Source organism: Chrysoperla carnea, chromosome X, assembly GCF_905475395.1.
Source record: "Chrysoperla carnea chromosome X, inChrCarn1.1, whole genome shotgun sequence".
Taxonomy (NCBI): domain Eukaryota; kingdom Metazoa; phylum Arthropoda; class Insecta; order Neuroptera; family Chrysopidae; genus Chrysoperla; species Chrysoperla carnea.
The window spans coordinates 33391205-33419183 of record NC_058342.1 but is presented as its reverse complement, the minus strand read 5'-3'; the positions used below and the strand labels follow the sequence as shown (position 1 = coordinate 33419183).

Below are 27979 nucleotides of genomic sequence, written 5' to 3'. Positions count from 1 at the left end.
AATTAGTCATAATTTATTGTGTATATCAGAATAGATGGCTATGAATTGTTTTACATTTACTATTATAAATTTTTACAGAAATCTTTAATTTATATGGTTCAAAATGATGATCATAGATGGAGGAGTAAAATGTCAGAATAAATTTAATTTTTTTTTTATATATAATCTTTATAAATTATAGCTCATGTGTTATTCTGTAAGCTATATTGTTGCGTGAAAGCGTAACAAACAAACAATCATTTATAGGGAATCATATAAAATTTATAGGAATAGAAATTGGCTCGAATTGGTTAGAATTCAGATTTTTATCTAGACATTGCCCTAATATCCGATCAACCTTAGCCTAATAAAAGTGTGCTCAAAATAAAAAATACCTTTTTCGTTTAGTAAAATGTGTTGGAAGAACTTGTATCAAACCACCGCCACTGGTCTGACTCACATTATCTTGTAACGTATCCACCTGTGACGGCACCCCTATTAAATGGGGTGATGGCACACCAATGGGGGTACTTAAATGATGAGCCGTGTGTGAGGGAGTCTGATGGTGTAAATGATGATTATGATGATGTGCGTTTACCGGTGACGGTGTTGATAAATAACCCCCTGCACCAGGTACCCCCACACCCGGTGGTTGGGGTACATAATGGGGTGGTGCACCACTTGTAGCACTTGTTGCTGCCCCAACAGCACTTGCATACACATGATACACTGAATAATCCATTATATAATCGTTTTAAAACACCATGATAACACTTTATTATTATTTTTTTAAGTAAAATCACTGTCCCTTTTCTTTTTGGTTTAATTACACAATCGTGACACGATAAAAAATCGCATTTTTTTTTATGTATTAGTAACGATTTTTCAATAAAATTATGTGTTTAATCACATCGCGCGACTTTGTTCCAATTGTTACGAACGATTCTCATACTTGCTTGAGTAACTTCTTCAACAATACTTAGTGCATATACTTAAATATTGCTTTAGTGAATGTGTTACACGCTTGAGTATTGTATTTAGACTATCAGTTGGTGATTTAAGTGAAGTTATGGTTGCCTAAGATCCCACAATTCAAATTACCTACTTCAAGTCAGAGTAGGGTTGTCAAATTGTTTTTTTGGAAGACAGAAATTTTTCTTTAATTGCCTCACACTCATGTCCCGGGCAAGTGGATCATGCCCTGGGCGCTACTCACAAAGGGCGCTAAAAAATTGCTGAATAATTTTTATTTTTATTATAAATATTTTAAATTTAGTCTTTTATATTCTTAATAGAAATGGCACGTCTTTTCTTCTAGCAGGGCTTATTCGACCTTTGCCTGTCAGCACTTTCTTATGGCATCTACGCTGTGTGGTTACATAAATTATCTCTTTTCTTGATTTGTCGGATTGAATAATATGTTAGATATGATTTTGAATCATTAGCGACTAAACTAGCTAAAATTCGAGACAAGCTCTGTGAAGAGATAATAGAAAAAGCGATAATATTGATAAAACAAGTAAAAACAAACAATTGACTGAGTAAATTTTCGAAATACCATGTATAAACAGTGTTGATTACGCAATCGTTTGTTTTTTCACGTTATGTAAGTAAAGAATACATACATGTGACTGATATTCCCATATAATACATACTATACAATGTTCGAACCTAATTTGCGCCCAGTGATGTTTTCGAAAAAATGTTTCAAACAAAACTTGTTTATTTGTTTATAAGGTAATAGTTCTTTCTTAAATTTTTATCCGATCTCTAACGGTTTACAAGTTGGGTCCTACGGACTCAAGACCCCATTGACCTATGTCGCTCATTTACGAACTCGACCCCACTTTTTACTTTCTTGACACACTGTAAAAATCTCAACTTGATATATTTTTTGACAAACACACAGACAGACAACCGAAAATGGACTAATTACGTGATTTTATGAACACCTATACCAAAATTTTGTTCATAGTATCAATATTTTTAAGCGTTTCACACTTGGGACTAAATTTAGTATACTTTGATAAACATTACATATATACGTGGTTTAAAAATAAAATACTGTAAGTTATAATAAAGTTTTGTGGGCAACCCTAAGTCAAAGTTTTGTTCACTTAACTTTTAAGTCATAACATGTGCAATATGACTTATCTTTGTTTTTAGCGCAAGAACACTTCACGGTTGTTCATTGTTGCTGGAAATAAATTTACCTTTAATTGTCGAATTTGCTTAAAGATTAAAGTGTAATGGAACTGCATCTTCTAAAGATTCATTTTATATAGTTATTAAAAAATCTTATTTTCATGAAAACTTTGGCCAAAAAAATGCTACTGGTTCAAATTGATTCTCGAGTTATTTGTCTTACAAGGCTCAAATTTGAAATTCAATGAACTAAACGCCGTCATATCTTGAAAATACGCTCAAATAAAACTGAAATTTTCCATTTTTGGGTAAATTTTTCAAAAATGTTTATAAATATAAAACAAAAAATACCAATTTTTAATGCAGTATTTAAGGTGATTGTAAACTTACAGTATTGTAAAAAAAGTTTTGGTTTATTGCACGGTATATACATATAAACTAAATACATGCTTTGTAGTTATTTTTAGCTTTACAATACCACGCAACTACAAAAATATAATATATATTGTGTGCAAGTGATGCTTATAAATTTGATAATATAGATATCGCTCTTCAATCATCAATATTCTAACTATAGTCGTCTCTGTTCATCAAATGATGGATCTTCGATGAACTCCTAATTAAATTAAAATTTTGTTTTGATATCATCGACAATCTTATATTTTGATGGTATTATTATAAACTACAAGATTGTTTAAATATTTTAGATAGTTTTTTATCACACTCTCTAGATTTTTTGATATAGAAATATCCAATTGAAAAGGATAACCTATATGATCATCATTTTTTCAGTCAACTTTGTACGATAAAATAAAAATTACAAAGCCCGAGGACCTAGGAATTGTTTGTGATTTTTGGAAACTTTGTTAGTAAAAAAAATGTATTTATAAAGTTTAATTAAAATCCCTAGCATTATTCAACCCTTGCATATCTCCTTAAAAAGAGTCCTTAAAAGATTAATAAATCGTATCGTAAAGATACGAAAAACTAGGATTTTCCCAATTTTTATAGGATAATAAATATAATAAATATAATAATTCAGTATAATATAAAAATTTATTATAACTTCCGGGTATTAAGTGATTGTTTCTGCTTTAAAAATATTACTTAGCGTCCTTCAAAAACTGTAAGGCATCTTATCTATTAATAGACTTAATACTAAGGTGAGAATATACTATTTTTGTTTAATAAATTAATAAGCTCAGCAGGGCTGTCTTAAAACATTCGACGCTCGTCGAGTACTAACTACGGGAAAATAGCCTTTTACGTAGCGGCGCTTCGGAAATAGTGTTTTTCTTATTTTATATGAAATCTGACTCAAAATGCGTTTTATTTTGTAGACGAAGAAATGAAGCACAAAAAATGTCTTTTATTGTTTAAATTTTTTTATTATTGATATAAAAAGCTTAATATTTGCCAATATATCCAATTACAATTTAATATCTTCAATTACAAAAACTAATTAATCGTTAATCCACACAAATATTTATAATTGATATGTTCATGTCAACATAATTTTGACAATTTATTGTAAACATGGTATCTACGTCATATCATACGTCCGTCCGTCATTCTCACCACCTAAATTATTAACAATTTATATTTGATCCAATTAATTCCATTATTTTTATTCGAAATTCATTTAAAATTAATATAAGATCATCATCACTAATTCAATTGGATTTATACTTTTTTTAAATTGAAATAAAAGTAGAACGGTATGAGATATCAATATTTTGATTATGTCATTTTTATTTAACCCGTCAGCCCTCATAGACGAAGAATCTGAAGCACAAAAAATGACCAAAGTTCGAAAAATTTGACCAGTAAGTCCGATTTGAATGGGGTTTTCGGCATTCGATTCGGGAATTTCGTAATCTAGTCTGATTTATAAGAAATTAAAAATATGCAATTAGCATAATTGACAGTTAATATTAAATTCACAATTCGGTTAATAGTGATGAAAATGATTTCAAACTTGTAACACGGGGGTTTTTTTACTAAGTACGCCAATCTCTCTGAAACTCATTGTAAATATACAATATTTGCGAAATTCCGTGTACTTTTACGTGAAAATCAATGAAAATTTTTTACATATTCGAACTATAAGTCGATAAATCTTTGAGAAAAATAGTAAATTTAATTGGCTAGTCTTGTAAAAAGTTCTTTGTTGATTTTATTTAGAGCTGGTTAGGTATTAAAATGTTTTGCTAACTTTACCTAATAAGAGCATGTCAGATCCGGGGTCATGAGATTGCCCCCGCCCTTTTATTTACGATACAATTTTTTAGTGAATGTTTTTATTTTTTTTAAGAAACCATTTCTCAACTGTTCAGAGCATACCAAGTGTCTTATGATACTATTATGTTATATAATCTTTAGTCTAACAGCTTAAGATCAACATAATTTTATCAAAATATCTTTTTGATTCACACCCTGAATATCGAAAAAATATAATTTAATGATCCGGACGTTTTGATGTGCCAGGAATGCGAAAATAACGTTTTAAAAAAATGTATCTATGGAAGGTTGGCTCCCCGGACACTCTGGAACGGTAATGAGAGAGCAGACAAGTTGGCCAAACTGGGAACCACCATGGCTCCCACTCAAGAAAAGCTTGCGAGGATGCCATACCAAGAAGGTCTTAACAGATTAGGAGATAATCTGAAAAACCAACAATTAAAGGCATGGACCAGCTACGAGGAAGGGCGAATCGCCAAAAGCCTGTTGGGTGAAGGAAACTCGCTCGGTAACAGAGCCGAGGAGATCTTGAAACTAAACAGAGCTGATATTAGAGTCATCGTAGAGTTACTCACAGGGCATGATAACCTGAACAAGTTCCAACATCAGATTGGAAAAAGACAATCTCCCACGTGTGACAGTTGCGGAAAAAATTCAGAAGAAACATCGATCCACTTTCTCTGTTACTGCCCGGCGCTCATACTGCAGCGAAGGAAATGGTTTGGTCCGGTCATAGTCGAACCAGAAGAAATTAGGAAACTCAGCGCTAGGCAAATCCTGGGTTTCAGTACATCAGTTGGTTATAATAGCCACTGAAAAGTGTAGCGGGGATAGAGTACAAGGGTCTATTTGGCTAGGTGATCCGAACCATTTCTTCGAGACCCGATGCTCGAGCATGGCCCGCTAACCTCCATCCCAACCAACGCAACCCAACTCTCGCTTGAAGTATGTTGTATTCATGTATAAGATCGAAGATTTTTTGTTACAAATTTCACATATTCACCATAATTTTTGTATCAGAGCTTCTTCTTTTGGCCACCATTATGGTCACTGAAGAGGCTCTCTAAATTTAATCAAAAAATAACAAATTCCTTTTTATTAATCAGGGAGCCATTGACATGACTTCCGTTCACTTTAGTTAGCAATCTCTAATCAGTAATATTAATAATGGAGTTTAACCCTCGTTTTTCAGACCACGTCTACAACAGAGGCCATCCACACCATTATTTTAATCTACGCTTATTTGGTAAACTTTAAAGGTATTGTGCAGGTATTGTTGCTGGTCCATTCTACTAGACAACAATAAATTAACTTTTATTTTGTACATAGGCAACATGTATTACATAAATGTAAATAATATGATCTAAGTTTATAGATTCATGAACAAATATTTAGTGAAAGTTAAAGAAATTTTATAAGAATTTGATGACAAATCAATAATAAATTGAAAATGTAAACAATTAGCGGCTTTCACATTAAATCTGAATTATATTTAAACATTACAATAGAAATAGAGGGGAGCTTACTCAAGTAATTTATTTAATTTTACTTAAAAAGAAATATTTCAATTATTTAGATCAAACAGACCTCTTAAAAATTATCAAAACTACCCTTCATGTTGTCCAAGCTTAAAAATATATCAAGAAATTCAAAATTTAGCTCTAATTTTCTCCCTCACAGAAAAAGAATGATGTTTACGAAGAAATGTTCCAAACAAAAGTTGTTTATTTTGTGATAAGGAACATTTTTTATATTCAAACTTTTGTTCTATCTCTAACGGCTTACAAGATGGGTTCCATGAACCCAAGACCCAATTGACTTATGTTGCCCATTTACGAACTCGACGAAGCTTTTTACGTCCTAAGCACACTATAAAAATTTCAGGTCGATATTTCTTTTCGTTTTTGAGTTTTTGAATTAGGTGATTTAATGAACAGTTACACCAAAATTTTGTTCGTGTCATCAATATTTCTAAGCATTACAAACTTGGGAATATAATTAGTATACTTTGATATGTTTCATAGGGTATAAATCAGGGTATAAAATTGTTAATTATCAGGGATGGGCTGATTAAATTTTTGTTTATTTTCTACTAAAAATATAATTCGACAAGGAAGAATTCATACGTTATCCCTATAAAAAGATTATATAAGTTATCCGTGGATAAATAATTTTCAGGACTTTTTAACAAAAAATAGAAATTTTAAAAAGTAGCTCCATTAAAACAAAATAACTGAAAGAGTTCATAAAATGTCCGCTAGATGGTATTATGTGTGAGTGCACGGTGACAGGTCATAAACGTGGTTCTCACATACTTTTCTACTTTGGAATATCTTCAACTCTGTCTAACACACATCAAATGTATTCAAATGAAACTATTTTGAATAGAAATAAAAGTAGACTTAATGAAACTTGTAACTTGTTGGGTGTCTTGCTAACTAACTTAATCAAATAGCTTTAGCTTTATTAATAATTTAAGCTTAATTTTTTTATTTTAAAAATTTATTTTTTAAGTTTTATAGTTTTTAATTAAAAATAATTCATCGATCCACAAAATACAAGAACATTCAAGTTGAAGATTTGTGTTTAAAAAAAACTAGTGTGTTCTACTTGTGCTCCAAGTTTGGAAATTCAACCAAGATATCAATTTTTTTACCTACTAACAAGGTACTAGAAAATTTGTTTAATCATTCCTAGCTCTAAATTAAAAAATTTTAAAAAAAAAACTCCTATTGACATAACCTTAGAAAGTAAATCCAAATCGGTTAAAAAATTTCGGTAAAATTACTTCAAGGTCAATGTTTTTTCAAATAAATGTAAATATTGTAAAATTTGTTTTATCAGTCTGATTCGTTTTATTGGCGTTAAGTCTAAAGAATTTTGCACGGCCATAAAAATTTATTCATGACGCACTGTTTCATGAGTTTTTTAAATGGTAATTTCGCTTTTGTATATTAGGGTCAGCATAAATTGGCCTCCTAAAAAGAATTTGTATTGTATAATTTTTTACCTAGTTTTTCCAGTTATCAAATTTTTTTGTGCGGTAAGTTTTTTTTTTTTTTGTTAAATCGGGGTCAGATCTTTACGAAAAAAAAATTTTCTGTTACAATAAGAAAAGAAATAGGTCATATTTTGTAATTATTTTAATTTATGGTAATTTTATTTTTTTGTATGAGGAAATTAAATACGTTTTTCTTTTGTAAATGAGGTCCTTGCTTTTTGAAATTTGCATAAATCATCAAAAAATCGAAATACTTTTATAAAAATAACATTTTTTTTTGCTTAGAATTGTTTTAATTTATTCAGTTTTAAAGGTCAAGTTACTGAAATCATGAAAAACTAGTTTTTCAACTAATTAGTAAATGAAATACTTTGAATTACTTATAAATGAAAATTTTCGGGAAAATTTTTTTAATTATATTTAGTTTAAATAATTCTTTATCTTGATCCCGTTATGTTGTTTAACGTGGCAAGTTTAGACACAAGTTATCTAGACGAGCCATTTTAGACGAAAAAAGTGTAAAATGAAGAATTTTTTGTACCTCGACCTATCTGGCCTATTTTTCCAAAATCTACATCTAACTTGTTATCGCTAGAAAGTTTAGCCATTCCAATGGGCCAAATAAGGTCAATTATTAGAATCCACTTCTGAGGTGATTCTTGAAAATATTTAACAAAATGGGCCAATAACGAATACACGAGGATTTTCGACTTCACTGATAACTATTCCGAAGTCAGAATTTCGATTTACTCCCGCTTTTCTGGGGTAATTTGCCCCACTTTCCCAAAAATTGCTCCAGGTATTCTGTAAATAATTTTTAAAAAATAGACCAAAAAAGTGTATTCAAGGTTTTTTGGGGTCATTTATTACGATTTCGAAGTTGGAATGTGGATATAATCCCTTCGGCCTATGGTAATTCACCCCCACTGGTCCAAAACAGTAATATTCTGTAAATTTTCAACAAAATGGACCAAAAATAGAAACTGTTGAAAATGAAAATCTTTTTATTGGATTATCATTGCAATGACACACAAAAAATTAGTTTTTCCGAAAGGAAACTCCTATGATTTTCTTTAAATAATTTAATAATTTTGACAAATTTAATTTTTTTTGCAAGCGATTGTATTTGATTATATAATAATAATTGGGGTTTAACCTCCGTTTCATACATATTTACTTTTTTAATTGTTTACACTGCCGCTGCCTGGGTTCGAACCCGCAACCTAAGTCTAGATAGACGAACGGTCAGAGTCTAACGCCTTAGACCGCTCGGCCATTTAGGCTCTTTTGAAAAATATCAATTATTAAAAAACTGAAAAATTACGATCCAAATTAAAAGACTTTTCTTAATGAAAAAATGGAAAATTCATTGAATTTTCCAAAAGTGTATTTATTTTGGATTTAAAATTGAAAAACGCTAACAAAAATTGAAACTTTTTAGCAAAATTTTTGATTCGATTATCTTTAGAACAAAATGAGGTCAACAAAGATTGTAATGACATACAAAAATTGATTTCCCGAAAGGAAACTGCTACGATTTTCTTTAAATAATTTATCAAATTTAATTTTTTTGCCAGCGATAGTTTTTGAATGTATTTGAATTCAGGAGAAATTTTCTCATTCTAAAATTGCAAAGAAATTTTTGATTGTTAAAGATGTATAAGCACGTTAGCAGGGACACAAATTTATTGATATTTTCAATTTTTAACCGACTTCAAAAAAAGGAGGAGGTTATCAATTCGACTGTATTTTTTTTTTGGTCACCTCAGAACTTTTGACTGCGATTTAAACCGATTTTTATAATTCTTTATCTATTTGAAAGCTGGTGCTTCCCGTGTGGTCCCATTTCATTTTGGCCCAGTTCTGGCAACGGCATCCGTGAGAAAACCACAAAAACCTTAAATTTTCATTAAGTATGCATGACAAGAGGACGAGTAACTCAATATCACGCCAACCGATTTCGATGATTCTTTTTTAATAACAAATTAGTTATTGTACTTCAGGTTCCCTAAAAATGACAAAATAAAAACACTTTTAACAAAAAGAAAACCGACTTCAAAAGAAGTATTTTCCAAAACAAATTAAAATGCACTCTAAAAGTGAAAAAATAACGATAATATAATGTAGTTAAAATTTTTGTTATTTTTGGAGTCGGTGTCAGCCAAGCTAATGTAGCAAACTGTTCTGTTAGAGTTGTTTCCTTGGCTGACACCGACTCCAAAAATAACAATAATTTTAACTACATTATACATCATATTAATTTGTTTTGGAAAATACTTCTTTTGAAATCGGTTTTCTTTTTGTTAAAAGTGTTTTTATCATAGATAAATTTCTTAAAAATTTGCACGGATACCTTAACTGAAATTTTAACCACACATTCTTTGAGTAAAATTCCTACCTACAAACAAAATTTTGAGCCTTTAAATCAATTATTGTTGCCGTGTTCATACATCCTTAAAAGCATGCTAATTTTGAAAAAATTAAGTAAAATAAAATTATTTTACCTCGAAATTTGCGATCCAAATGAAAAAACTTATCAAAACTTCACTTTTTCCAAAAATGTATTTATTTTGGATTTAGTTTCGGAAATCACTGACAAAATTTCAAACACAAACTGATCATGTTTCCAAAAGAAAAAAAAATTGATTGGGTTATCAAAATGTTGGGGTCAAAAACATTGCAATGACTTTCGTAAAGGTGAAATGTTTTTCCTCAGTTGGATCACACCTCCCGAGTCGTGACATTAGAGACGTGGTATTAGCATGGACATTTGTTATTAGTCCCGGTCATTTGAAGGCCGCCGCAAAGACAGTGTATGAAATATAAATGTTATTTTGTTTTTTTTGGAAGATACGATCAGAACATGAGTTATCTATCTCACTTTGACTCACAAGGAGTTTGCATTTAATCATTTTATTTTTTGATAACAATTTCCAATTGCATGCAAACATTAAAAATTATAAAATAGTCAGACCACTCAACCAATTCATTCAGTTTTAAGTTGTGAGCGCAACGCGCTTTATTTAATCGCTTGAAATCACTTCAAGACCTCCTATTTATTATTTTAATTTTAGTTGTGAATTTTAACGGAAAACTTTTTCCCTATTTTAGAGAGGAAAAAAAAAGGTACGCAAATTTTTTTTTTTAATGGAAATTTTTTTCTCCACTGAAAATCAGTGGCGTGTTACAAAAAAGTGATTGTGAATTTATTTTTTTTTTATTATATTAGTGTAGGATTTATTAGCGTAACTGTTTGGAAAAATATAAAATTGTAAGTTTTTAAAATAGTTAAATATTTAAATACTCTGTATATACTGAAAATAATTGCATGTAAAAAGATAATCAGAAATAATAAATCGATAATTTTATAGCCTGGGATTATTATTGTAATTACGAGTTAATTGGGTTGAGTTTGTCGATCATAGGGAAGTTTATTGGGTTCTGAAGGTCGATTTTTTCCTAAATCCCGTAAAAAAGGGACTTTTTCCCTGAATAATATTTCTTCTATCTCTTAATAGTTTTTTAGAATGGGGGCGAAACTTCCCCCCTCAAACAAGAATCCTTTCAAAGTATAAAATGGGATACTAAACCCTTGATTTTCGTTTGGCTTAACCTAATGAATAAACTGATGGGAAAAAAAGGTATCACTCATTTGAAAAAAGTTATCTCGAATTATTTAACTGGCCAAAAGGGTTTGGCAATTCTGAATTCGATCGATACGTGATAGAAAACTTTTTCTAACTAGATTTTCGGGTGAAAAATTTGAGTTTCGCGTAAAATTAACTTTGAAGGGAAAGTCCGATTTGAATAATATCGATTAAAAACTATAAATTGTGTTTAAAACCTGGAGAGGTCAAACAATGTCAAAATTTGAAACTACATATTCGTAAATATAATAAATTTCAGTATATACGAGGTATTTAAATAATTAACTATTTTAATTATTTTATATATTTTCCAAACACGATTGCGATAAGAGGTTTTACTATTCACATTTCCGTTTTCGACATAAAAAGAAAATCTATTCATTTGTTTTTCCTTTAAAGGTCTTTTTGAAGACACGACCTATGACCCATAGGACGATATTTTAACCTTGTAAAATTAAATACCCGGATAAAAAATCTCTATTGATCAAAACAAGGTCACAGAGTTTATTTAACTTGTTTATTAATATTTTTGTATTAGATGTGATTGTGATTGGGCTTCGCCCGTTTATTTTTTTCTATTATTACTTTTATTTTTTTTTTTAGTTACTGAAGTATTTATACCAAATTTCCGGATAAAATATAATGAAGGGATTTTATGCCCAAAATTGATTCAAAAAACTATTTAGATCCAAGTATCTTTTATTTGGCAATAATAATAAAATAAAGTTTTTATAGTCATATTCGTCTTCAAACCAAATTATTTCATTTTCTTCTTCAAATTTTTCAATTTTTTTCGCTTCTGATCCACTTTTTGCTTATCTATGCTTGCTTTTGTTTCCACGTAAGGTAATTTTGGAATTATAAGTTAAAATTTTTCACTGGAAAACTGCTTGCTCCTTTTTTTGACTTTTGACTTAAGCTATCTGAGTCTAAAAAGTCTAAAAAGAAAAGGCGCAAGTACGCGAAAGATTTTTTTTCATAAACATGTTATAGAATACTTAAACTTCGCTCTGTTACAAAAAATTTTCCGGGCAAAAAAGGGGGCATGAACAAAAAGCTTTGAGTTTGATCAATTTAATAAAAAAAAGTTACCTTTTCAACAGCAAATATGAATCACAAATACTTAAAAACCTTCGTCTTCATAATAAAAAAAATCCTTACTTAATTGCACTAACAAACATAGTAAACGTAAATTGAATGACACGGTAAATCGAGAACAACAACAATAATAATATGCATCCGTAAGAGTAGGTAGATTGCAGCTTACAAAAGAGGAATAGGGGTGAGGTTCAGTTAACTCAAGTGACCTGTTTGTGATGGAGTGATTATCTAACTACACCTAAAAATAACTTTCAATGCAAAACAAAAGAGTTTTCTGACTTTTATCCGGAAATTTTGTATAAATACTTCACTATGCGTCTTCAAAAAGTAAATTTTTTCGGGAACAAAAGTAATTCCTTTTAAGGTGACGCTAATGTATTAAATTTTTCTAGTTTAAGAATACAATTGACGTCAATTGAAAAGCAATTACTGGGAAGAAAAGAATAGAATTATTTATTTTAAAATTTTAATTAAAGGATGTATGAGCATGACAAACAATATTTGAATTTAAAGGCTCAAAATTTTTGTTTTAAGTAGACTTTTACTCAAAGAATATGTGCTTAAAATTTCAGCTTAGGTATTCATGCAAATTTTTAAGAAAAAATTCAATGAAAATCGATTTGTAAAAGCTTGTGGCGCTTAATATCAAGAATGAATCGAAAAATAATTAAGCATGTGGAGTAGATAAGGCGTTTCGATTCATTTTTTATATTTTAAATTGAGCGCCTCAAGCTTTTACAAATAGTAGGGTATGAGTGACTCATAGATAAAATTATTTTGTACTTTTCAGTACAATAAAAGCTTGTCTCTAAAAGTATTTTTTGTATTAAACTTTTTAAAAATTTTATTAGACTAATGAGTTAGTTGATGTTTTCATATTTTTCAAATTTTATCCCAGATTTTCTTTTAATAATTACAATAATTTTCTATTTGTTACAGATTGAAAATAAACGTTTAAAAAATCGACACCGAAAATGTCAGCGAAAGCAATACGTGAAGTAACCGCAAAGGATTTATTAAATCGTCATTTAGCAAGCAAAGGTGCTCCAAGCAACGTAGCCAAAGCACGATTTGTTGCCGTTGACGAGAGCACAAATTTGAATGAACTCGCACGCGATCACGATTGGCTAACAAAAACAAAATTAGTGGTGAAACCTGATCAATTAATTAAGCGTCGTGGTAAATTAGGTTTAATTGCTGTAAATAAGGATTTAGCGGAAGTCACAAAATGGATTGGTGAGCGTATGGGTAAAGATCAAAAAGTTGGTAATGCTGTGGGTAAATTACGTAATTTTATAATTGAACCGTTCATTCCACACAAGCCAAACGAGGAAGCGTACGTTTGTATCTACAGCGAGCGCGATAAGGATGTTATCTTGTTTACCCATGAAGGTGGTGTTGATATTGGAGATGTAGACGCCAAAGCATTACGTTTAGATGTACCTGTCAACAAAGAGGATTCCGTAACACCTGAAGCCGTCACAAAAGCTTTATTAAAAGGAATTTCCGCAAGTAAACAACCAGTTGTAGCGAAATTTGTCACTGCGTTATACAAACTTTACGTAGACTTATATTTCACCTACTTGGAAATCAATCCACTAGTTTGTACCGATACTGAAATTTACGTATTAGATTTAGCGGCTAAGTTAGATGCAACCGCTGATTATTTGTGTCGTCCACAATGGGGTGAAATTGATTATCCACCACCATTCGGTCGAGATGCCTTACCAGAAGAAGCCTATATTGCTGATTTAGATTCAAAGAGTGGTGCTTCACTAAAATTAACGATTTTAAATAAAAATGGACGGATTTGGACCATGGTCGCTGGTGGTGGTGCCTCTGTTATTTACAGTGATACCATTTGTGATTTGGGTGGTACTTCGGAGCTTGCTAACTATGGTGAATATAGTGGAGCACCATCCGAACAACAAACCTATGAATATGCAAAAACTGTTTTACAATTAATGACCAGTTCCGCTAAACATCCAAAAGGCAAGGTTTTGATTACTGGTGGAGGTATTGCGAACTTTACAAATGTTGCTGCTACATTCCGTGGTATTATTCGGGCATTACAAGAATTCCGTGAACGATTAATTGAGCATAATGTTAGTGTGTTTGTTCGACGTGCTGGACCTAATTATCAAGTAAGTTAAATCTCTTTTGGATATTCCCAAATTTATTGTTGTTTTCATAGATTTTTCCAAACTTTCCGCTCGAACTACCTTAGATGGTACTCATTTCAAGGATAGTCTCGATTTTTGAACACAAATTGGAACTCAATAAAGACGAATCAAGTTTTTACGTAATGTTCTTAATCGTAAAAAGATGAAAACTGGCGTAAAAGTCCTCACTCGATCTAACTTATGGGTTCAGAGCCGGATTCAAAAATTTTACGTCCATAGACAATTTCAAAAATTATCTAAATAAAACTCGAAGTGTACAAAAGAGACTTAAGTGATTGGACAAACGGACTCGACCTTAATGAAAGGTCTGAAATCTCTTGACCTTGAATAAACCAGTGAAATTCGACTTTTCTCCCTTTCAAGTTAATAGAAATTTTTTCCTTCTGGTTTTCTTGGTATTTACTTGTTTCTCGAAGTGTAAAGAAGAGAACCAGATGGACTCGACCTTTAAGAAAGGTCTGGAGTCTCTTGACCTTGAATAAAACGGTACAATTTGATTTTTCTGCATTTCAAGTTAATTAGATTTTCTTTTAAATTTATAACTGAATAATTATTTAATGACTTGCATTAAAAGTCATTAAAAGTTTACACTCGTAGATTTATACAAGCTCGGCCCGGGCGGAATTTCGATCTCGAAGTTACCGCAACCCGTGACTACCCTGTACCCGTGGTTAAAAACAATAAACAACAAATTTCGTAGAAAAACTAACATGTTTGCCTAATAAACTTATTATTTAAATTTATGATAATTTGTCTACCGTGTTTTTTCCTAAGCGGTACATTTTTAGACTGTGAGTATATTTTTCGTTAAAACCAAGGCATAATTGCTTGAAAAAAAAAGCTTGAAAATGAGGGGTGAATCATTGAATTTGATCAAGGAATAAGAAAGATAAGGGTAGGACAGAAAAAAACTTGCTTGAGTAATAATATATAAAATTGCATAAGTAGGTGTTTAATTACTAACAACACAATTAATTTTATGTTAATTATTATGTTAATGCTAATTATTATATTAATTATGTTAATTAAAAACTTCCACACGCGTGCTCCTTTGTAACTTCGCCCCTGTAGGCCCGTTATCTTCACATTTCAAAATAATTTTTTTTAATCTTTTGTAGGAAGGTTTACGTCGTATGCGTGAAGTTGGAGGTCTTCTTGGAATCCCAGTACATGTTTTTGGACCAGAAACCCATATGACTGCAATTTGTGGTATGGCTTTGGGCACACGACCAATTACAGCACCCTCAATGGATGGCAATGCAACAAATACACCCGCAACAACTGCAACATTTTTATTACCAGCTGGACAAACTGGCCCAGTTCCCAATCCATCTGAAACACCTGTAAAAGCTACTAAAGCAGCTAGTCCCAAAAAAGCTGAAACATCTCTTCCAATGTTTTCAAACACAACCAAAGCAATTGTTTGGGGTATGCAAACGCGTGCTGTACAATCAATGCTCGATTTCGATTTCGTCTGTCGACGAAACGAACCGAGTGTTGTGGCCATGGTGTATCCATTCACTGGCGACCATAAACAGAAATACTATTGGGGTCACAAAGAAATTTTAATTCCTGTTTACAAGAAAATGGGAGATGCTATGACCAAACACAGGTAATAAATATTCTAGTACAAAAAAGTTCGAAAATCTCATAAAATACGACCCGAAAATCAATCAGGCTAGACTGTTCAGCCGCTTAATTCTTTGATAGGCGAATCCGATTCAGTTTTTTTTGCACTTTGGGTCGAATCTTGTATGAGTTCTCGGTGGGCCGTTTCCTGAAAGTCCGCCTCTGTTGTGAAGTAAAGTAACTAACCTCATTTTTTTTGTTTTCAGTGATGCTGACGTGCTCGTAAACTTCGCTTCATTACGTAGTGCATACGAAAGTACAATAGAAACATTGGAATATCCACAAATTCGTACAATTGCAATTATTGCCGAAGGAATACCAGAAAATTTAACACGTAAATTAATCGTTCAAGCAAATGCAAAGAAAGTGAACATTATCGGTCCAGCCACAGTTGGTGGTATCAAACCAGGTTGCTTTAAAATTGGTAACACTGCTGGTATGATGGATAATGTGCTTCATTCTCGATTATATCGGGCCGGTTCGGTTGCATACGTCAGCCGTTCAGGTGGAATGAGTAACGAATTAAATAACATCGTCTCACAACATACCGACGGTGTTTACGAGGGTGTCGCTATTGGTGGAGATCGTTATCCTGGAACCGGATTCATGGATCATTTATTACGATACGAACGTGATCCAGAAATTAAATTATTAGTTCTATTGGGTGAAGTTGGAGGTCGGGAAGAATATGCTGTTTGTGAAGCACTTAAGAATGGAACAATCTCAAAACCATTAATCGCTTGGTGTATTGGAACATGCGCTACGATGTTCACAAGTGAAGTACAATTTGGACATGCTGGATCATGCGCACACAGTCAATCAGAAACTGCCACAGCGAAAAATGCATCATTAAAAGCGGCCGGAGCACATGTACCAGATTCATTTGATAATTTAGGTGAATTAATTGGAGAAGTGTATCGTGGATTGGTTAAAGCTGGCAAATTGACACCAAAACCAGATGTTCCACCACCAACAGTTCCAATGGATTACAGTTGGGCAAGAGTAAGTATTTACGATATTCTACGCTTTTTGTTTACTTCAAAGATTCATCACAAACCGGAAACCTTGTAGAGTAATTGGAACCCAAATTTCGCGTAAATTTCAATATTGCTCTAAATTGATCCGAGAAATCGTTTTTCATATTGGATTTTGGATGATATTTCTGAAACTATGCACCCAATCACAAAATGATGTTGATTTTTTTTGAAACTCGTTAGAGCACAGTCGAGAAGGGTGGTCGGACTCTTGATAAGACACTGTAGATTGAATTTCCACCTTCATAACATGGGGATCGCTGACGATCCCACTTTAAGGACTTGTATGGAGGACGATGAAACCTCTATGCATGTTATTTGCACTTACAGAAACATATAGCGCTTCAGACTTAGAATGTTTGGGTCCGAAATCTTGAATTCATCAATCCTAGGAGAAATCCCTCTCGACAGAATCCTATAGCTTCATCTGCTTAAAATAGCTTCTCTTACCCAGAGACTTCTCGCCTTCGAGTGACAGGTTGTTCTCAAGGAGGGTCTTTCTTGGTCTAGGCCCAAGGGGTCCATTTGCAGTATCGCTCTTATTTAGACTTAAACTAGGAGCGCTAAATGAAATTTTCCTTTCTAAATGTCAAAATCTTCTTTTTTTTATAGGAATTAGGTTTAATTCGTAAACCAGCATCGTTCATGACGTCAATTTGTGACGAACGTGGACAAGAATTAATATACGCAGGTATGCCAATCAGTGACGTTCTTCAAAAGAATGTCGGTATTGGTGGAGTTGTTTCCTTGTTATGGTTCCAACGGTGTTTACCACCATACGTTTGCAAATTCTTCGAAATGTGTTTAATGGTGACAGCAGATCATGGTCCAGCTGTTTCCGGTGCACACAACACAATTGTCTGCGCCCGTGCTGGCAAAGATTTAGTATCATCCTTAGTATCCGGTTTATTAACAATCGGTGATCGTTTTGGTGGTGCTTTAGACGGTGCTGCTAAACAATTCAGCGAAGCTTACGATTCCGGTATGCATCCAAGTGATTTCGTAAACGCTATGCGTAAAAAGGGACAGTTAATTATGGGTATTGGACATCGTGTTAAATCGATCAATAATCCCGATATGCGTGTAAAAATTATTAAGGAATTCGTTATGGATAATTTCCCAGCGAAACCATTATTACAATATGCGTTAGAAGTGGAAAAAATTACAACCAGCAAAAAACCAAATTTGATATTAAATGTTGATGGTGTTATTGCAACCGCATTTGTTGATATGTTACGTAATAGTGGATCATTCACGCAAGAAGAAGCACAAGAATATATCAATATTGGTGCGATCAATTCATTGTTTGTGTTAGGACGATCGATTGGTTTTATTGGACATTATATGGATCAAAAGAGACTGCGTCAAGGACTCTACAGGCATCCATGGGATGATATTTCTTACGTACTTCCAGAACAATATCAACAATAAGTTTCACAAAAAAAAACATATTTGGGTCTTTTACTGCGAAAAAACATTCCGTGGAATTCATAATATATTTTTGTTTTTTGGGAGTACAGGAGGGATCATTTGATCGAATTTATAGGATATTAATTTTTTCATACTTTCCATTTTTTATTTTTTGGTTCATATTTATCTTTGAAGAGATGGAGGGGGATTGATTAATGCATGGAGTTTTCCTGTTTAGATTGTATATGGTGCAATATCATTTCGTAGGGGAAAATTCTGTCAATTCCGATGTAGAAATTTTTGTTTTTCTTCCTTTTTGTTGTATTTGATTTTCATTTTTTTTTATTTTATGTTTTAAAATGGCCGACGTGTTTTATAAGAATGAATCTTTTATTAAGACTTAAATATTTGTGTATGTTTACAAAAATTTAAAAATAAAAATGTTATTTATATAAGAAAATTTTCAATTATCATTTTTCTATCCAAAGTTTTCCTTCCAAACTGAAAATTTTTATAAGCATAGACTTTTCGTCAGCTAGAGTGGGGGTGGCGAACCTTTGTATGCATCAACGTCAAAGAATCCATGAACCTTAACTTTCTGCTGTCCATGTGGAGCATTTTCTCTCATAGGACAATCTCAATATTGTAGGAATCTGGGAAAAAAATGAATCCTAACCGTCTGGAAACAGCGGTTACTCAAAGCATCCATTTTTTGTAAACCGAGAAAAATAGTGGAATTGGGTTTCGGAGAGAGTTAGGATTGAAGTAAATCGAAAAAAAAGTGGATCCTAACTGGATAAACTCTGGTACGATTTTCTTGTTATGTACTTTTATGGGAAAATTAGTGGCAGACATCGTAGACTGGCAGTATGACGGTAATTTGAAATCAAGCGTGGGAGAATTTCCGAAAACTGTTGAAAAACAGTATAAAGTGAGTAAAAACTGAAAAAAAATATCTGTCGTTTGCCAAATAACTTTCATAACGACCGCACAAACGTTACCCAATACTGGCAGAAATTTCATGGGAACAAAAAATACAGAAACATGATGCAATTGGCATAAACACGTAACCAATCAACGAAATCTATAGTAAATCCACGTTCAGGGAAAAGAGGGTCGCTACCCTGATCGACCCTCCGTTGATATGCTCTTATTTCTCAGGATTCTTATCTTTAATTTCAAACAAGAATAACATTTTTACAAGCTCTGATTTCGACTCACTCATAATATTAATGAATATAACGATAATTCTTTAAATCCTAAGTTTTTTTCTAGGATTTATTCTAGGGAGTAATGATCTTAAATTTTAATAAAACAAAAATTTTGATTTATGCGTGAATTTATGATAAAGAGATTTAACTGTAAGAGGACTTTTGAAACATCATGATATGTTAATGACATTGACAAAGCCAATATTTTAAACATGCGATCGTAATTAATTAACAATTTTATGTGTATTCATTGATTACTACGTGTTCCAAGAGTTATGGGCACATTTTGCAAGCACTACGAAAAAGCAAATTTATCTCTAATGATGAGATTGGGAGTATTGGGCGCCAGCATGATTTTTTCCAGGATGAGTCAAACACTGGGATCATGAAAATATATGTTTTGATGAACCTCACTTTGATTTTGAACTCTTGGAATCGTTTGCAGATATTTCAACGATAAATGTTTATAAAATGAACGTGCGGCAAACCTGGGCCACCGTTCAGGGCCTCGTAGTAAGAAAATCCTCGCATAATGCATGAAATTAAATTTTCAAATGACATAAAACAATTTTCTTACATCTTTTTTCACATTAATGACCAAAGTACTATTAAGAGGTTATGTCTACAACTCATCTGTCATCCGTGTACATCTGTCAAAAAACGTACGGACCGATAATAATAAAAAGCCCGATAACCTAGGAATTTTTTGTGATTTTTGGAAACTTTGTTAATCAAAAAATGTATTTATAATGTTTTATTGAAATCCCTAGAATTATTCAATCCTTGCATATCTTCTTAAATGGATCGAGAAAAAAATTTTATTTCGGATTTTGAGAAATATTATTTTTTCCAATAGCCATACTTTTGTTGTGAGACTCTGTAATATTTTTGTAATTCCAAATATATTGAATTAATGAATCAGGTGATTTCTTCAAGGATTTTCTAATTTCACATTTGTCGTACTCACAACTCAGTACTCGTATGTTGTGAATGTTGATTGTTGATTAATTCACATATTATCTAATCTAGTTATTAATTTATTATTTAATATAAATTAATTCAATCAATTTATTTTGATACACGCTAAATAACATGGGGGTCTCATCGTTGATCGCTCATCGCTCACTCCTAAATCATGCGGCATCGCATCACAGCTGACGGCATGCCAGAAACAATGCTCTTCAATTGAATAATTAATACTGCGTACGCGTGTATTTTTATTAAACAAACGATGATTTAGGGTTGCCATCTCTCCAATTTTGGGTTTTTTCTCTATAATTTATTAAATTATTAAAGTATCCAAGTACCGTCGACAGATAGTCTCAGATAGAAAATGGTCCGAAGTTAATGAAACTTTGGGATATTGTTCAGGGATGATTAGTTAACATTTTCTCAAGTTTTGGACCCTGTACAAAAATAGGAGGGGTGGAAAATTGCAAAATTTTCTACCTTCCTCCAGTTTTTCCCTAATGACGTTTTCCCCTAACGTACTACGGTAAAACCAGCCCTAACCTTTTTTGTAGAGCGTTAAATTTCCTACCATGGCTATTCAAACATGTCTGTATGTCAATTCATTACCAAGAAATTCGCTTAAAATGCAGAATTCTACCTTATATTTCTGTTATACTTGAAGACCCCACCTTCGCTTCTCTTTCCCCACACAACCTGAATTCACAAAAGCTAATTTTTTCTGTGGAAGCAAACCATATTCACCATATTTGAAGAATTTTGCAGTTGGCAACCCTAGAACGATTACATCCGATTTGCTTTTTAATCGATATGCAAAACAAATTTTATTATTGCATGTATACAAACAAAAAACATTAGCTTATAGCATGACCATATGCTTAGCGCCACGTGTACTATCAATGCTCAACAATTTTTAAGGTAGTATGAGCGTCAAAGGAAGTTTGGACTTGTGGTTGGAATTATTTGTACCTTATTTTCAACTTTGATGATGAATTTTCTTATAACTTCATGAATGTAGACGAAGAATTAGAACCCCCCCCTAACTCCTAATTATTTCCGAAATGATTTAGACTTATTCTAACTTCATATAAGCAAAATCAAGCCCTTTTATTCAAAATTGCCTTGACAAAATACTGTAAGCATTATTAAGCTTGTTTGTATTCAAAAGTATGATAATGTATTTGGATAAACTTAAAATGTACATCGACCGTGGTCGACGTCGATAAATGTCATTGTTTTAACCTGAGGGATGTGTACAATGGATTTTACTAATGGAATAAGGGAAATAAGAATGGACAAAACGAAAATTTGCTACGATCGGTACTAATAAATACGGCTGGCTTCAGAAATTTTTGAATAAATTTATTGATCTTCAGAAGTTTACTGTAGTAATCAGATCATCATCAGTATCGGCGATAGTTATCGATAGCTGATGAGTGGGTTATAATCACTAATGATTCATTTCCCTATATCATCATATACTACAGTGTGGATCAGTTAAGACCCTACTGAAGACAAATTTAATGTTCTTTCAGTAGTATTATATACATTGAACTTCAACATACCATCTCTGAGAGTATAGTGATCAACCAATTTTTTATTTAAATTTAGCTTTAACTATTTAATTAATATAATATTTTCCTCAGCTAAATTGTGGAAACGAATCAGCTTCATATTATGAACTAATTTGTCAATTTTTAATTATTTAGGTTATTTCAAAAAAAATCGGAATGTAATCCAATGTTGCCGATAATCACCAGCAATGAAATTTTATAATAATAAATATCTGATCAAAAATCGAACTTCTAATCTTTGCAGCAAAATTTAGGTATCAAAAAACTGTAACACAATAAATAAATCCGTTAAAAATGAAACTATTAAAAAATTGATTTATAAAAAATCCATATAAAAGATGGAATCATTGCAAAATTGCGCATCACAGAACCTCTATATATATGTATTAGTATGACACTTCTATTTAAACCTCTGCTTCCTAAAATAAACTAAATTCTAGCAGTCAAGAATTAAAAAAAATTTTGTAGTCAAAATTAGACTGTATCTGCCCGCTTCGCTGAACGATATTTGACAATTCAAAGAGACCTTCGGCCACAGGAAGGTTAAATGCAAAATTTCAGTTTGACTTCCCTCTTAGTAATGCATTCAGTCTCAGCAGGTCCGTAACTAGGGCTTGGCAAAAGAGGCACCCACCATAATCATAAATTTGAAAAGTATAACTCAAATTTAGTAGGATTACATACTTGGTTTATCAAAATTGGGTAAAATTTGGGAAAGATAGAGCAAAATTAAACTTTTAGGATTTTGATGACGTCGTGAAGTTAAAAAATTCAATTTTTTTGATAACGGAGGCATATTTGATCCGATTTTATTGGAATTTTTTTTGAAACCCACTAATTTTGGCTCGAACTTTTCAACTTTGATGTCAGTTTTTTGCTAGCTATCATTTATGGGCTTAATTTCGGGACCAGGACTCCAAATTCTTGAAATCTATTATAGCAAGGTTAATTTTGACCACAAATTTGAAAAGTATGACCCAAATTTAGTAGGATTCCATATTTGGTTTATCAAAATTGGGTAAAATTTGGGAAAGATAGAGAAAAATTAAATTTTTTGGATTTTGATGACGTCATGAAGTTAAAAAGATCAATTTTTTTGATAACAGAGGCATATTTGATCCGATTTTATTGGAATTTTTTTTGAAACCCACTAATTTTGGATCGAACTTTTCAGCTTTGATGTCAGTTTTTTGCTAGCTATCATTAATGGGCTTAATTTCGGGACCAGGACTCCAAATTCTTGAAATCTATTATAGCAAGGTTAATTTTGACCACAAATTTGAAAAGTATGACCCAAATTTAGTAGTATTACATACTTGATTTATCAAAATTGGATAAAATTTGGATCTGATAAAGCAAAATTAAATTTTTGGATTTTGATGACGTCATAAAGTTAAAAAATTCGATTTTTTTGATAATACAGGCAAATTTGATCTGATCTTATTGGAATTTTTTTTGAAATCCACTAATTTTGGGTCATTCTTTTCAGCTGCGATGTCAGTTTTTCGCTAGCTATCATTTATATGCTTAACTTCGGGACCAGGACTCCAAATTCTTGAGACCTATTAGAGCTAGGTTAATTTTGATCACAAATTTGCGCAATGAGAAGTCCCCTAATTAACAATCTCGGCTCCAGCCTATGTGAGGCATAAGTTTAAATATAAAAATGGTTAGAAATCACCCCAGGAGCTCAAATACCAAGAGCCAGACGATTTATTCTTAGTGGACAAAAAGCCTATTATATTACCTTCGAATTCATCAAAAATTCACTTGGCAGGAACTATTTCATGCTTGGAACTAAAATTTAGGAATTGAAATAAAAAAAAACGTGTATTTAAATTAAAATTTGTTTTATTTTTCGTAGAATCGTAGCACTTTACAACTTAACTAATATATTTACTAAATTTGAACAAAGTATTTGTTGTATTGGAAGTGATTTGAAAATTAATCACCACGGATTGATTTCAAATAATCGGCAGCTTCTCTAGAGGCACGATGATATTTTGCAATACCAGGTCTATAATAATATGCTTGATAATCATTGCGTTCAGCCATCTTTGCACGTACATCTTTTTCTAATTTTCTGCAAAACAAAACAAAAAACAAACGATATTTAAACCCAATCATAAAATCAGAGTGGCTATCGACCCCGAAAACTCAGAAATTTGGAGATTCTAAAAAATTCAGAGAATTTTAGTGTTTGATTTTGATCGTTTTACCTAATTAAAGCAGTTTCATGTTCTTCATAGAGTAGATGCATTAATTTCTCGTATTCCTGTTGAGGATTTGGGAACACATATCGAGCTAAAAATCTTGTAATCGGATGCTGTAACCAAAAAATTTTAATTATCCAAATTATCTCTTGAAACATTTTTTTTTTTAATTATTTCATTCAAATATCGTTTTTATACTCTGTGTATATGAAATGTATATCAAGGTATACTAATTTTAGTCCCAAGTTTGTAACGCTTAGAAATATTGATGATACGAACAAAATTTATTATAAGTGTTCATAAAATCACCGAATTAGTCCATTTTCTGTTGTCTGTCCGTCCGTCCGTCGACACGATAGCTCAAAAACGAAGAGATCTCAAGCTGAAATGAGTTCAGGACCTAAAAAGTGACTTTGAGTTCATAAAGAAGCAACATAGGTCAGTTGAGTCTTGTGAACCGTTAAAGATGGAACAAAAGTTTTAGATTAAAAAATGTTCCTTAACTGTAGAAAATAAACAACTTTTGTTTACCCGCGAGGGCGCAAATTAGAACAAAATTTTAGTGTCCATTTTCTCCCAAAACTATAAAAGATAGGGAGTTGAAAATTTGCAGGTAGCTTCAATTAAAGGTCTTGAATCAAAAACGGAATAAAATTCTAGAGCATACTTTCCAAAATTTATTCATTTCAAAAGTGGCGAATGGCCCGTCATAACTGTAGTATTTTTTTAAACGTAGTACAAAGTATTTCAACAATTAACTCAGTCAATTGTTTGTTTACACTTGTTCTTATTTAAAATGATTTTTGAAAACGATATTTCAGTGAACGAAGTATATATAGAAATACATACTTTATGATATTCCCAGTGTTTTGGTGTATAATCGGCAGGTATTTCAGTTAATTGAGCTGGCCCAATAAAAACATTGGCATACGTAACAACCCCGAGAACGGGAATTGCTCCAACCTAAAAAAAAATATAAATTATAATTTTAGAATAAAATTTGACGGAGAGATTATAAATCGTTGGATATCCAGTTTTTGACAGATTTCTTTGGTTAGCCACAAAAACCCTGAGAGCCATGCCAACTCGATTCCATTAATGGCATGGCCAAATCTAGGTTAGTGAATGAACGAAATCACAGGATTAACTAAAAAGCCCACAGATCTATGTTAACTCGACCCAAAGACATACAAAATGGACTGAGCAATACTCACACAAAATTGATCGCTCTGTAGAAAGAGGCAAAGCGACTGTGTTGCCAATACCTGTCTCTTATCCATAGGTCTATAGAAACTCTAGAGATGACTACTGGCCGTACATTCGCTTTATTTTATTGCTCAGAGCCTAAATGGCCGAGCGGTCTAAGGCGCTAGTTTTAGAACGTTGGACTATTTAGACTTAGGTTGCGGGTACGAATCCAGGCAGCGGCAGTGTGAGCAATTTATAATTAATGGGAGTGTAGAATTGATCACATTGTCGTCCTTGGGATAAGAACGAAGTAACCGACTCCACCCACATCAAAAATGTAATTGTAAATATGTTTGTAATTTAATAAATAAAGATTAACAAATAATGATGTGGGTGGCCTCTGTTATAGGCGTATATGTCAGAGAAACGGAGGTTAAACCCCCATTATTATTATTTATTATTACATTCGCTTTATCTCTCTCATAGTTTCTTTCCCGTATTTACTAAACAGCTGAACAGGGAACACTCAGTCCATTCGCTTACTCTATGTCTTTTTACTCGATTCCATCAACGGCATGACCAACCCGAGAATCAGTGAATGAACACAATCATAGTGTTAACCAAAAAATTCGCAAATCCGTGCTAACGCGACCCAATTAATGACATGGTCAACCCATGGATCAGTGTCTAAATATCCTTATCGAAATATTTAAGTCAGAAATTCCAAGTTATTGAAAATTCGTGTCAGTGATACTTCCCTCATCTTTGGAGTTCGCTTTGTTTCAGACAAATTCGCTCTGAGGCAGATCCAAACATTTGAATTGTCTTAATAATATTCTGTATATACACAATATTTATACAATTAACTCGACTACTTGTATATATTTTTATTCTAAATTTAAACTGTCAAAACTTGGAATCGAAAGAACGATAATCGTATTAAAAAATTGTAAAAATCGTTACCAGAATATAATAATGGAACAAATCTTTAAATTTAATCCATTGCCAGCGACTTGGTGTAATTACAAATAACCGTGGTCCATGGTCACTCATCTGTCGAACAGCAATAGCTAAAACAAATCAAAGTCCCCTTACGTAATTTAAATATGTACCCCCTAAAGAATTTTATGATTTTTGTTGGTTATTTACCATTTTTGGAACTTTTAAGACCATTGTTAATTATTTGTGGATTTTTAGTAATTATTTGACGAAATAAACAACTAATTACGCTCATTTTGTCAAATAACTATTGAAAATAAATTTTTATTGTAAGGTTGTGTTAATTTTTTTATGACATTTAGAACAGTATTTTTGATTTGAAGGAGAGATTACTTCACTTCAGTTTCAATATGCTGAAGTCTGCATGCCGCTTTCAGAATTGCCAATACTAAAAAAAAACGTGAAAAAAAGAGAAAAATTTTCTCATTTTTTAATTGAACATAAATTTTCCTTCATTTTTCACCGCAATTATTAATAATTTTTTATTTTCAAAAATATATTTTTCATATTTATTTATTTTGTTCATTACTATTTGTTATAATCGAAAATGTCCCTATTCTAAACAACTTGCTGGTGGAACACTATAGTTATAATATAACGAGAGAGGTACTACAGTTGAATCCCTAGCCCCTACACCTTTAGAAAATAGACACTCTGTACTCTGCTTTTGAATAATTTGCCATCTGGAAACTGAAATGTCTCTTGATGGAAGGTGCTCTTATAAACAATAATGAGAGTGTATGAGTACAGAAAACTCATAGCTTCTCTATCGAGATTACTTGCAAGATAAATTTTGTATTCGTCTCTATAATAGCTTCTACAGCTAACTCTCTGGTGATTAGAGGTTTTGATATCATCACCCACACATAACTGTCAAGTCTGAATGGTTCAACGGATAATATATTGTCAAAAGATCTACTATGCTCCTCAACCATGAAAAAAATAAAAATACATGTCCTTGACAGTTTCAATCGAGCGTAGACAAATAGTATGCCCTCGAAAGACATCAATTTGGTACGATCATGCCCATTTCAGTGAACCCATTGTCTCGATACAATATTATGATCTAGATGTATCGAAAAGTTGAAAATAAGTATCCATGGATTCTTTCAAGAATCTAATTTTTTTTAATCGTTGTTTCTATCAAATTACAATACAAATATTGCGGTATTCATTAGCAAGAAAATATACAAAAACAATAAAATGATTTCTATTTTATCATTAATAAAGTAATATTTAAACTTTAGAAGTGAAGTCTCAAGTCCCTACAAAAGTTTTCTTTCAGCTAGTTTAGGTGAAATGGAAGAAAATGGATAGAAACTTTAGGTGAAATGGAGATTCTATTTTTGGGAGGCTTTATTTTTTAAAATTGGCGCTTTTACTTCAAAGAAACTGAAAGCTTTTTTTTTGACATTAGTATGAGTGAGTAAATAAATTAATAGATATGAAAGTAGC

At 32.0% G+C, this 27979-nt stretch overlaps 3 protein-coding genes across 4 annotated transcripts in view; 1 reads left to right on the top strand and 2 right to left on the bottom strand.

The window, feature by feature from the left end:
* LOC123302736 (aryl hydrocarbon receptor nuclear translocator homolog) overlaps nt 1-959 on the bottom strand; it is a 34973-nt gene extending 34014 nt beyond the window's left edge. The window contains exon 1 of the mRNA XM_044885806.1: nt 375-959. Within this exon, the coding sequence (XP_044741741.1) occupies nt 375-721 (347 nt within the window). The 5' untranslated portion in view covers nt 722-959. The remainder of the gene's footprint in view (nt 1-374) is intronic.
* A 5952-nt stretch (nt 960-6911) lies between these two features.
* On the top strand, nt 6912-18830 carry LOC123302720 (ATP-citrate synthase). 2 transcript variants are annotated; one of them, XM_044885784.1, is made up of 5 exons: nt 6912-7032; nt 13054-14258; nt 15416-15909; nt 16133-16928; nt 17573-18830. In XM_044885784.1, the coding sequence occupies exons 2-5, from the start codon at nt 13089-13091 to the stop codon at nt 18389-18391; spliced, it is 3279 nt and encodes a 1092-aa protein (XP_044741719.1). In that variant the 5' UTR covers nt 6912-7032; nt 13054-13088; the 3' UTR covers nt 18392-18830. The 2 variants fall into 2 exon arrangements, with proteins under 2 accessions (XP_044741719.1, XP_044741718.1); XM_044885783.1 differs by lacking the exon at nt 6912-7032 and adding an exon at nt 10361-10492.
* A 5127-nt stretch (nt 18831-23957) lies between these two features.
* Nucleotides 23958-26861, bottom strand: LOC123302783 (NADH dehydrogenase [ubiquinone] 1 beta subcomplex subunit 5, mitochondrial-like). Its single transcript, XM_044885876.1, has 5 exons — nt 26675-26861; nt 26489-26595; nt 25187-25300; nt 24344-24450; nt 23958-24207 (listed from the first exon to the last, which is right to left on the bottom strand). The coding sequence occupies exons 1-5, from the start codon at nt 26757-26759 to the stop codon at nt 24069-24071; spliced, it is 552 nt and encodes a 183-aa protein (XP_044741811.1). The 5' UTR covers nt 26760-26861; the 3' UTR covers nt 23958-24068.
* Between the last annotated feature and the right edge of the window lie 1118 nt (nt 26862-27979).